Consider the following 11,344-nt stretch of genomic DNA (forward strand, 5'->3'; position numbering starts at 1 on the left):
TTGACACCACAACTAGTACCACATTTCCTAATACAACTACACCTTTTCCTACAAGTCCACCTACTGCTAACTCTAGTGATGTGATGCCTGTCACAACCACAGCTACTGAGACAAGTAATGTTGTCAATACAACTAGTACCACATTTCCTGAATGAACCCCACCTTTCCCTACAATTCCTCCTCCTACTAACACTAGTGATGTGATGCCTGTCACATCCACAGGTATCAAGAGACACATACTGGTGACAATACAACTAATATGAAATTCTTGACGTAACTCTACCTTTCCCTACGTGTCCTACGTAGCACTAGTGTTACCATTCCTGTCATAATGGTGGCTACTGAGACAAATACTATTAATGCCACAGCATTTCTCCTCTTTCAGATATATGTACCTTGTTTCTTACAGTACCTGTTACTGATAGCACTAGTGATCCTATACCTATGGGGAGTACACCTTATAGAACAAGTACAGCTGATGTCACAAGTAGTACCATATATCCTGGTAAAATTACATTATTTTTTCTGTGAGTGCTACTTGTGATGGCACTAATTCAACTTTTCCTATCACAGTCACACCTTATATAATACATTTCCCTAATATTACAATTAATTCTACTCTTTCTGATGTACCTTATCCCTTTCCTATAGATTCTACCACAGCAAACTCTAGTGTTATGATTCCTAGTGTAACCATATCTTTCCAAGGGAATAGTAATACTGTTGAAGTTACTGAAAACATCTACTATCCTCATGGTTACATATATTTTCAACACAAACCACACAAATTTAATTACTTCTGACAAGGTCGTTTCCAATACTTTCATTCCAAGAACCACATGTATTCTCACCCTCAATACTACATACTATGCAGGATGTGTTGGAAACACTACTGATGGAAATAAATCCAGCAGTATGATAGACAACAGCACATACTTTGTGAATCCAGATGCTATCATAATATCAGATATAGCTTTCATAATTACAGAAACTCATTTGGTTACACAGAATGCTACAATCGGTTATTTACCTTCTCCTGTAGTCAGTGTTACCCCTAATACTACAAACATGATCACATATGCTTTAACCGCCACCGTTTCCAATAGAACAGCAGTCAAAGTGTTGCTGTTGATTCCAAATACATGGTGGGTGCTGTAAACTCTATGCTAGTGCCATTATCTCACTCAAAGTTCTAGTAAAGGGGTTCTCAACATTCCTAATACTGTGACCTTTTAATGCAGTTCCTCATGTTGTGGTGACCCTCAACCCTAAAACTATTCCATTGCTATTTCATAACGGTCGTTTTGCTAATGTTATGAAATGTATAAGATAAATATCTGGTATGCAGAAGACCTGATATGCCATCTCTATGGTGGTCATGACACATATGTTGGGAACCACTGGTTATGCTAGAACCCCATCTGGTGCAGGACTGTTACCTCTTTGTGAGTAGACTTAGGATAACTTGGTTTCCAAAATATAGATATTTCAAAAACTACAGCAATTATATAAGGATGTTTCTATTCGAAACATAGTTTCTACCAAAGAAAGTATATATGCTTATCCTAATGTCAGAATGCCTACCATAGTTATTTCTTATGCTAGCTATTATTTCTATGTTCCTGCTGGTTAATTGGTACATATTTTCATTTGGAATCTTAGTATATCATACCATACCATACCACATTCTGTGAGCATTATTGCTACAAGTGTCATTGGTGAAATAGCTTCACTCTTACTGTTTCCATGGGTTACAAGCCTGATCCAATGTTGGGGAGAGCCCCAGTGACACTCAAGTTACCTCTCTAACAGCAATTGTTTACACTATAGATTTTGAAATATTCTATCATGTCTATATATACAGTAGCTTAATATCGTACACAGTAAAACCATCTTTTGCTTTTAAAAGGATTCTAGGTGTTAGTATAGACATAGCAACTGCTACTGTTATAGATTTTTATATATCTCAACTTCAAGCATTGAAGTCATTAAATTATAGAGACAGCATTTTACCATTAAATAAACCAAATATATAATTATAGGTTTTAGAAATATAATTTAGCTATAGTTTCAATAATTTCTCTGGTGTTGGTGACACTTTACAGGTTTAATGAGCACAGATTGAACCTTTCTCTTCTCAAATAATTGGGACAAGAAATTTTTCACAGTTTATATTTTATGTTTTTGAACATCTGCCAATACAAAGTGAGATCTAAACATAAAATTCATTAATGACCATATATACCCTAGACATAAAGCTTGAAGATAATTTTAGTTAACATTAAAATAATTTTACACATAAAGCCAAGTTCATGGTGAGAACTTTTCCGCTTGTGGAATTGTATTGGAATGCAAAATGTGTTATATTTCCAGATTAGGAAAACTCAATCTATATTTATTGATACCAAACTGCTCTAGAATTTTGGAAAGAATCTTATGAGCTAGTTTTAGGCCCCTACTATTCCCACTAACAATGGAGTCTGATGTGCCTAATAATTAGAACTTACTAAGACTGAGGTTAGTGAATAAAGGCTTAGCCCCAGGGGGCAGTCTATCTGCACTGGAATTTAGAATTATGGTCACCTAGCCTTTTACTGTATTTTATTATTATTTTCTTTTTTGTGTGAAGTCTTTCCTGTAGTGTGTTAGAGGTCCCTGAACGGCCCTAACCTTTCATACTCAAATTTATGACTCATCTTTGACCCTTAGTTAAGTCTCTATCTCATCAATAAACTCATGAATATTGCCAAATATAGCCAGTTGGTCACTGTTGAAGGTTTATCCCCACAACTGTATTCTAAAAATGTAGTATGAAATCTGTGGGGTGTCCCAGACTTTTTGTAAAGTTAATAACATCAAATATGTTTTCAAAATACTAAGTTATTATTTGTCTCTTTTACTATTTTTGTCTTACTGGTACATTACTGGCAGTTTTCAAAGACTTTTCAGTGTGATACTGCAATAGATAAATACAGAAACAGCTACAAAGTAAGGGTGCAAGTCACTAAAATGACTTATGAAATGTAAAACAATAGCATGCTTCATACTCTTTGTTTTTGCCTCAAAATATGCTTATTTTTCACAAAGATGTTATTTATGTTAAAATGTAGAAGATATATTGTTATTTTCAATTAACAAAAATAAATATAAAATATTTTATAAATGACTCAATTTAAGTTTTGTATGCAGTAAATGTTAACAGGTGTCACTCACGTAAGCAACATGATGGTTTTTGTTGACACTAGGACTGGGTCTTTCTTCCTCCCAGCCCCAAGCTCCTAGAAATAAGACTCAGACTCAAAATATTTACAAATACCTTGGCCATATAGCTAGGCTCATCTCTGACTAGATCATAACTTAAAATAACCCAAATGCAGCTAAGCTCCTCAATGTAAGTGTGCTGTTAGCAAAGAATCCTCCATCACATGTCTTTTCACATGCTTGCTTTAGTCTTTCACCTGTGTCCACGTCAAGAAAACACTTCCTCATGTGTTTGCCCCAGCAAAACACCTTCCAACACAACTGACTTCCCAAAGAACCCTTAAAGTTTCCACTTCACCCTGTGTGTTTATTTGCTTGACTTATCTCCTAGAACGAAAGGCATTTGTATTGTGCATCGCAAACCTGATAGTTAACGTGTAATACAGTTAATAAGCTTAAAGTATTATTTTTTTTATACAGTACTAGTTTACTCCTTTTTTGGAATACCTTTTCTTAATGATCCATTATTTTTTCTTTGGATATTTTTCTTGTACAATGCTCTCTGGATTCCTTAGTTGGGCACTTTTCATCTCCTAGAAAGATAAAAGCAAACAGCCTCACTCCAACCCCAAGTCTGGGTCCTAACATCGATTAGAAGAATATATCTTTCCTAGGGCCAAAAGCTTTTTGGCAACAGAAAAATTTGAAGTTATAAACATACCTTATGTGGATACATATACCTATATTTCCCTTTCTCTTTATGTAAATTTAATATTGTTGTGTATTTACTTTTTTAAACTAGTAAGGAAATTTTCTACTTACTATTAAGTAAAAACTTACATAGTACCTTTAAGGAAAAAAATGTGTCATTTTGAACTTTAGACTAGGAAAACCAGCAGTCTCTACTAACCTGATGCCCTGAGATCTCTCAGACATGGAGCCACCAACCAGGCAATATACACTAGCTGGTACAAACCCCTCCCCTGCCCCCCAAACAAGTATAAAGCAGAGGGCTGCCTGGTCGGGCCTCAGTGAGAGAAGAAGCACCGAATCCTTGAGAGACTTGAGGCCACAGGGAGCAGGGTAGCCTGGTGGAGTGGCATGGGAGGAAGGTGGGGGGTGGGGAGAGTGGGGGGTGGGGTGAGATGGGGACATCCTCTTGGAGACAGGGGGAAGGAGGAATGGGAGGTGGAATTGTGGGAGGGTGGACCGGAAGGGGTAACGACTGGACTGTAAAAAAAATACAAGTAATAATAACAAAAAGACCCAAAACAACAACAACCACCAGATTGTAATTTATAAGTGGCTGTATCTCTCAGCAGAGCATCTGGCCCTGACTTTATTGTGTCTATCAGGCTGATCTAGAATTCACAGAGATCTGTCTGTCTCTGTCTCCTGTTTCTGTTGTGTCTTTAGCTCAGATGCTATGCATTGCCTCTTCTCCTTTTTTTTTTTAATTTAATTTTTTTGTTTTTACTTATTCACTTTATATCCAGCTCACTGCCCTCCTGATCATCCCCTCCCACAATTCTTCCTCCCAGCCCTTCCCCTGTCCTTTAAGTAGCTGGGGCAGGCCCTCTAGGTATTCCCCCATCACTGACACTTCAAGTCTTTGAGAGGCTAGGTGCTTTCTCTCCCACTGAGGTCAAACAAGGCAGCCCAGCTAGAAGAACATATATATCCCTTGTACAGACATCAGCTTTTAGGATAGCCCCTGTTCCAGCTGTTTAGGGCCCATATGAAGACTAAGCAACATATGAGGGGGGAGGCCTAGGTCCAACCCATGCATGTTCTTTGGTTGGTGGTTCAGACTCTGAAAGCCCCAAAGGTCCAGGTTAGTTGACTCTGTTGGTCTTCCTGTGGTGCTCCCATTCCCTGTGGGGCCTATAATCCTTCCTCCTGTTCTTTCATAAGAATCCTCAACCTCCATCCACTGTTTGGCTGTGGGTATCTGTATTTGTCTGAGTCAGCTGCTGGGTGGGGCCTCTCAGAGGACAACATGCTCCTGTCTGTAAACATAACAGAGTATCATCAATAGTGTTAGAAATTGGTGCTTGCCCATGGGATGGGTCTCAAGCAGCTTTATTCCTAATAGCCAGAAATGGAAATAACCTAGATGTCCCTCAACTGAAGAATGATAAAGTAAATCTGGTACATCTACACAATGGAATACTATTCAGCTGATTAAAACAAAGACACCACTGGGCGTGGTGGTGCACGCCTTTAATCCTAGCACTCGGGGAAACAGAGGCAGGCAGATTTCTGAGTTCGAGGCCAGCCTAGTCTACAAAGTGAGTTCTAGGACAGCCAGAGATCCACAGAGAAACCCTGTCTCGAAAAACAAACAAACAAACAAACAAACAACCCAAAACCAAAACCAAAACCAAAAAAAAAATCGAAAACAAAATAACAAAAAAACAAAATCAAAGACACCATGAATTTTATAGGCAAATGGATGGAACTACTTGAGAATTTAATCCTGAGTGAGGAAACCCAGACCCAAAAGGACATGCACGGTATGTACACACTCATAAAACACAAGTAGCAGGTTATACTCTACAGGCCCAAGGAAGTTAAACAAGAAGGGAGGCCCAAGCCAAGGAGCTTGAAACTCATTTAGAAGGAGGAATAAATTAGTCATAAGAACTAATAAGACAGGAACTTGAGAGAGGGGTATGGGAAGAGGAATGGGGGTTGAGGATCAGGTGTGAGGAAGATGGCTAGATGGCCATGAAAATGAATGGAAATCTGCAATTGACAGGGGTGAGGAGGTGGGGGAGGGCATCTCTAGGATGAGACAAAGACATGGAAAAAGAGAGGTACCCAAGAACCAATTGGGGTGACATTAGCTGTCACTCATTACATTGGGGATATGGAACCTGAAGAGGTCACCTCCTGTATTGAGACAAGATTCTCAGTGGTGATGTGCTTATAAAAAGATAGAGAGGTATTAATATGTGTTCTGGCTGGGTGTGGGGTAAGGGGATGCCTCAGTGGGTCCAAGCTGAGGTATTCCTTCCCTCTGAGAGACCAGCCACTGGAAGGTATATATAGTATAGAATAGAGTTTATTTAGAGTATGGAGAGGGGAGTTAAGAGAGTAGCAGAGGCAGAGAAAGGCAGAGAGAAGGAGAGCTTAGAGAAGTAGAGGCCGGCCATGGCCACATGGAGAGAGGGGAGAAGGGAAGGGGAAGAGGGGAAGAACAAGGAAGCAAGAGGCAAGGGATAGAGAGAGAGGCCAGAGTAAGAGAGAGAGGAGGGGGCAAACAGCCCCTTTTATAGAGCCAGGTTTACCTGGCTGTTACCAGGTAAATGTGGGGGTGGAGTTCAGACAGAATACCAACAAATGGACTGATAGAAACACCCACTCACAAAACTTTCAACCCAAAATTTATTCTGTCTACAAGTAATACAGGCACAGGGGATGGAGCAGGCCCGGTACTTTTCTTTACAGGAATAGATGGCCTTCCGTCTGACTCTGGCCACAGCAACTAATCTAGGGATCTATATCCTTATGACATGAGAGGACAGGATAAGCTAATCTGCCAAGCCAAGCTTAGGAAAACCTGAAGTGGCTTTTCCCATGTAGTTTCTGGGAAGTCTCCATGGGTTTTACCACCCTCCTCTGGTCCCAACTATATTTAGCCTGTGTGTAACTGAGAGTTTGTTTCTTCTCCTCTGCCACCACTGTGCTCTGTACTTGGGAGAAGCCTCATCTCCTGTGTTCTGCTTTTAATTTCAGTAGGGACTTTAAAAACAAACAAACAAACACCTTGTATACTATCTCTCTGTAGGTTCCTGCTCCTTGGCTAGGAAATCTTCTCAGCTGCTGGTCTTGTGCTGTTCTGGTAAGCTTCGGCTTTGGCCTGCTATTCATTCATTAATTTATTTATGTATTTATTTATAGAGATCATGCCTATTGTCCTGCTAACTTGAATACTCTCTGCTTTTTACCTGCATCTTGTAATCTAATCATGGGTTCTAATTAAGTTCTCACTTCATGTTGATTCACCATTTGTTGAAGTTAGGGGCTCCCAGAAATAAGATTCAGACTCAAAACCTATTTACAAATACTCGGCCATATAGCTATGCTCTTCTCTGATCATAACTTCGAACAACCCATTTATTCTAATCTACACTCTGCCACCTGGCTGGTTACCTGTGCTCAGGTACCATGCTTCTATCTAGTCACATTTTGTGGGTGCGTCTCCTGTCTCTGACACTATCCTAGAATTCCTTCCCTCCCAGCTGTCCTATTTCATATTTCCCGCCTAAGCCATAGGCCATCAAACTAATTAATGACAGATACCAAATCCATATAGAACAAGATATTCTTTCTACAGGTTTTGAATATAAAGAGGTCCTAAGACCAAAGAATTTAAAAGCCACTTCCTTAGGTCTACACCATATGTTCCCAAGTTCTTGTGTGGCACAATAGATGTACTATATTTTGGATCATTCAGTGGTACTCCACATGAGGAACACAGGTTCATCAGTTACACTTGTTTGTTGGAATTCACTCACAAGCTATAGTCATTTGAACATAGCTGATTTCTTATGTTAGGGAACACATGGCTCTTGCCTGATCATTCCAACCAAAACAAAACTCAAATTTTTTTTCTGTAGAGCATGTCTTGTATCCCCTTACTTGTACCTTCACTAAGAGAAGCCCAATATACTGCATTTTGGGTAGCACAAACTTAGGAGTGAGTTATGAGTTTGAATGTCTGCTTTTGTGGATATGATCTGTATGTATATGTGCATATTTGTGTATGTGCATGTATGAGTACATGCACATGTTACCTCCTGTGTATGGATGGCAGAAGTCAATATAAAGTGTCTTCCTTAGTCACATTCCATCTCATTTTTAAGACAAGAGCTCTCAATAAAGTTGGAGTTCATCAGTTAGGTAGACTTTCTGGCCACTGATTTCCAAGGATTTTTGCCCATCTCTGTACCACCACCTCAGGTCTAGAGTCATAGCTGATATCTTAACTCTAATTTAGTCAAAGAAGTTTCCATGTCCAGGCTACCAGCCTCAAGACACCAGAGGGCTATTGATGGCATATCCCCCACCCTTGTAAAAAGTATACCTTAAATAATAAATGTCCTCATTTCCCCTATTTACCCCATAACCTCTAAATCACAAGTTAGCAAGATTCCCTTCCTCCTTGCTGGAAATGCAGGGTCACCCTTCCTCTACTCTCCTCTTAGAATCAGAGATAGCCTGACTATATGTAGTAAGTTCATTAACTGTGAGATATAAACTCTCTCCTCTGAAACCTATAAGAAGGAGCTTGCCACAATCCCTGCCGTACTGTTATCTTTTAAAGCTATTACTAACTCTTCTAATAATCTTTCAAAAAAGTCAGTCTGTCTCAATGCCCTCCTCCTTGAATCACAAATCCAAGACCTTTCATAAATATTCCAGAGGAGATATAGATTTGAAGGGTGGTGTGGTTTAAAATTTCTGAAGCATAAAAGTTTCCCAGATCATCGTCATCTGATTCAATATTTCCTCAAAAGATTGCCTACTACATTGTTGGGCAGTGTAAGTGGTCTAAGAAAGCATCCTAATGAAGCATGAACTTGGAAAATCCTCTTTGTTTAAGGTGGCAAGAGGTTCTGTTTGTATACTATGAGGCTTGGAAGTGGTTCTGATCAGTTCAGGGGTTGAATGTGTTGTGGTTCTGAGGATGCCTAGCCTTAGGTATTGTCATAGCCAAGGAGGAGATGAGTTCATTACTTCTCATGTCCTCAGTACGTCTCACTGTTAGAAGACGGACCACTCCATCAGGAATCAGCGCTCTGACATTAGATCACAGCCCCTGAAGCTCTGATACAGAGTTTGCTGAAATCATATTCTTGATTATGAGGAGGTTAAGATTCCCTGCCAAACACCTTGGTACACCCAAGGTAGGAGATGCCTTCTAGAAGACATAATGAGTAAGATATTTCATAGATTGGCAAAGTAACTTTAAATCTAGCTGAGAATTCATAGACATGGTTTCCATAAAATACCAAATAAGCTCACTCTCCTGGACTTTTAATAATAACTGAAACACCACAACATGTTTGTTCTTAGTCTCTATTCTTTTCCCCACAGAGTTCTTAGACAAGTTTTGTGCTGCAGGGATAAGAACGTGCTTTCCTCTAGTTTGACTTTTACTTATTCTCAAAGCTCAATTCACCTTGCGTTTCCAGATAGATTCTTCATTCTGAGGGACTCACATGTAGCAATATAGCTTGAGGTAGGACAAACAAAGACCATCCAACAGTAGACACTCAAGTGTAGAGAACCAGGATGGCATGTTGCATGCTGTATTTGGGGCAACCAAATCTTCCTGATGCTTTAACCTGGTGATTCAAGAGACTTCCAAGCTGCTTTTCCTGGACCAAAGACTCAAATGAAAAGAGACTGGCAAAGGAAGCATGTGGAATGCTATTTAATGTGATACTTAGACATTGATCTCTATGTACTCAGAGTCCCTTCCTTTATCAAAAATCACCCTGTACTCTCTAGTATATCTATATAGCCTTCTCACATTGCTTTGAAAAGGCTGAACACAAACTATCATTAGAAGAGAGAAGTAATGCCTTCTCCAGGGCTACACACATGCCAAGGGGTTTACAACGATCTCCCTCTGTACTCAAGCCCCATCCCACTCACAGCATCAAATTGAAAGAAAGCAGGACACTAGGATTCTTAGAGAGTGAATCCACCATCTAAAACTCAGACTTGGAGGCAGAATTTCTCATAAAACATGTGGTTCTATTAATGGTCCTGAAATCTTAAGAGTGATTTGGACAGTAAATTCTGGATAAAAACCTAGAACCTGTAGTATCATGATTTCGGTTATGGAAAGTGTCAAAAGGACACTTAGAGGGTTCAAATTGGCAAGCTGTTTTTGTAGCTCATGATAAGGGAGTAAGTAGCATGAGGAGACAGAATCATACTCCAGTCTGCAGCATTGCAAGGAGCCATGAGAGGCTACCCTGCAGGAACAGTACAGCAACCATGGGCATAGGCCTCAGAGTAGCAGTATTGGAGCCAGTGAGGGCCAGTGGTACAGCCCTGAATCCTGCAGGGGTATTGTCCTGAGGTTCCACCTTGCCTCCAATAGACTCTAAGCATGATCCTCGAGGAGTTGGTATAATATCAGGAATCCAACCTGTTGTATTTTCGACTTCTTCCTGCAGGAGATGGAAAAAAATGGAGTAGTTTCAGAAATATCCCTACCATCTTTCCATTTCTTGAAACTTTACTGTGCCACCCCACCCTTACAAGCTGAACTGGGAGGCTACAACAACCTCTACAATGCAGGAGAGCAGCAGTTTGCCTTTCTTCTTCCTGTGACTCCCTCTTCCAATTCACACTTCCTATCCGTGTTATTCACACTTCCTATCCTTGTTATCCTCACTTTCTATCCTTGTTATTTGCTGCCATCATCCTTTGTGTGTCTTGGCCTTGCCCAATGCCATCCCTCAACCTTGAAGGGTAGCTTCTACTGTGACACGCACATCAATGGTCTTGATCAATACTGTCTGCTGGGACTCCTTGCAGGCTTTCTCAGCTTTCTTAATGTTCTCTGGAGTCCACTCAACATTATTCAGGACCATCAGGTTCTCCATGGGATTCCTGTGGATAGAAGGGTTAAGACCGGAACATGGCAATAATCGATGTTGACATATAGCTCAGACGAAATATGTAAAAGAACACCTTCAGTTTTGATTCCACACTAATATAAACCTTTCACACTAGTATAACACATGGAATGTTGTTTAACTAAATGGTAATTCTTAGTGGGTATGGTAAGAAAAAAATATCAGAGAGAACTTAGGACATAGATTAATGGATGCTCTATAAGGACATAGGTGCCATAGGGTCTGAGAGGTGGTTGGATTAGCTTCTGTAAATCTGCAATTGTCTGTGGTGGTGCACACCTTTAATACCAGCATTTAGGAGGCAGAGGCCTGAAGATCTCTGAGTTTGAGGCCAACCTGGCCTACAGAGCAAGTTCCAGGACAGCCAGGGCTACAGAGTGAGAAATCCTGTCTCAATAGAAAAGAGAGAGGGGGGAGGGAGGGAGGGAGGGATGAAGGAAGGAAGGAAGGAAGGAAGGAAGGAAGGAAGGAAGGAAGGA

The 11,344-nt window shown here is 40.2% G+C and overlaps 2 protein-coding genes across 2 annotated transcripts in view; one reads left to right on the plus strand and one right to left on the minus strand.

Annotated features, from left to right (window-relative positions):
* The window catches only part of Mgam2 (maltase-glucoamylase 2 (putative)), an 85,657-nt gene extending 84,499 nt beyond the window's left edge, over nucleotides 1-1,158 (plus strand). The window contains exons 48-50 of the mRNA XM_021191203.1: nucleotides 3-114; nucleotides 410-505; nucleotides 875-1,158. Of these exons, the coding sequence (XP_021046862.1) occupies nucleotides 3-114; nucleotides 410-505; nucleotides 875-1,158 (492 nt within the window). The remainder of the gene's footprint in view (nucleotides 1-2; nucleotides 115-409; nucleotides 506-874) is intronic.
* An 8,993-nt stretch (nucleotides 1,159-10,151) lies between these two features.
* Nucleotides 10,152-11,344, minus strand: part of LOC110317275 (DBH-like monooxygenase protein 2) — an 8,836-nt gene continuing 7,643 nt past the window's right edge. Inside the window, exons 12-13 of the mRNA XM_021191702.1 lie at nucleotides 10,722-10,839; nucleotides 10,152-10,394 (exon numbers count right to left, since the gene is read on the minus strand). Of these exons, the coding sequence (XP_021047361.1) occupies nucleotides 10,152-10,394; nucleotides 10,722-10,839 (361 nt within the window). The remainder of the gene's footprint in view (nucleotides 10,395-10,721; nucleotides 10,840-11,344) is intronic.

Source organism: Mus pahari, chromosome 2 (genome assembly GCF_900095145.1).
Source record: "Mus pahari chromosome 2, PAHARI_EIJ_v1.1, whole genome shotgun sequence".
Taxonomy (NCBI): domain Eukaryota; kingdom Metazoa; phylum Chordata; class Mammalia; order Rodentia; family Muridae; genus Mus; species Mus pahari.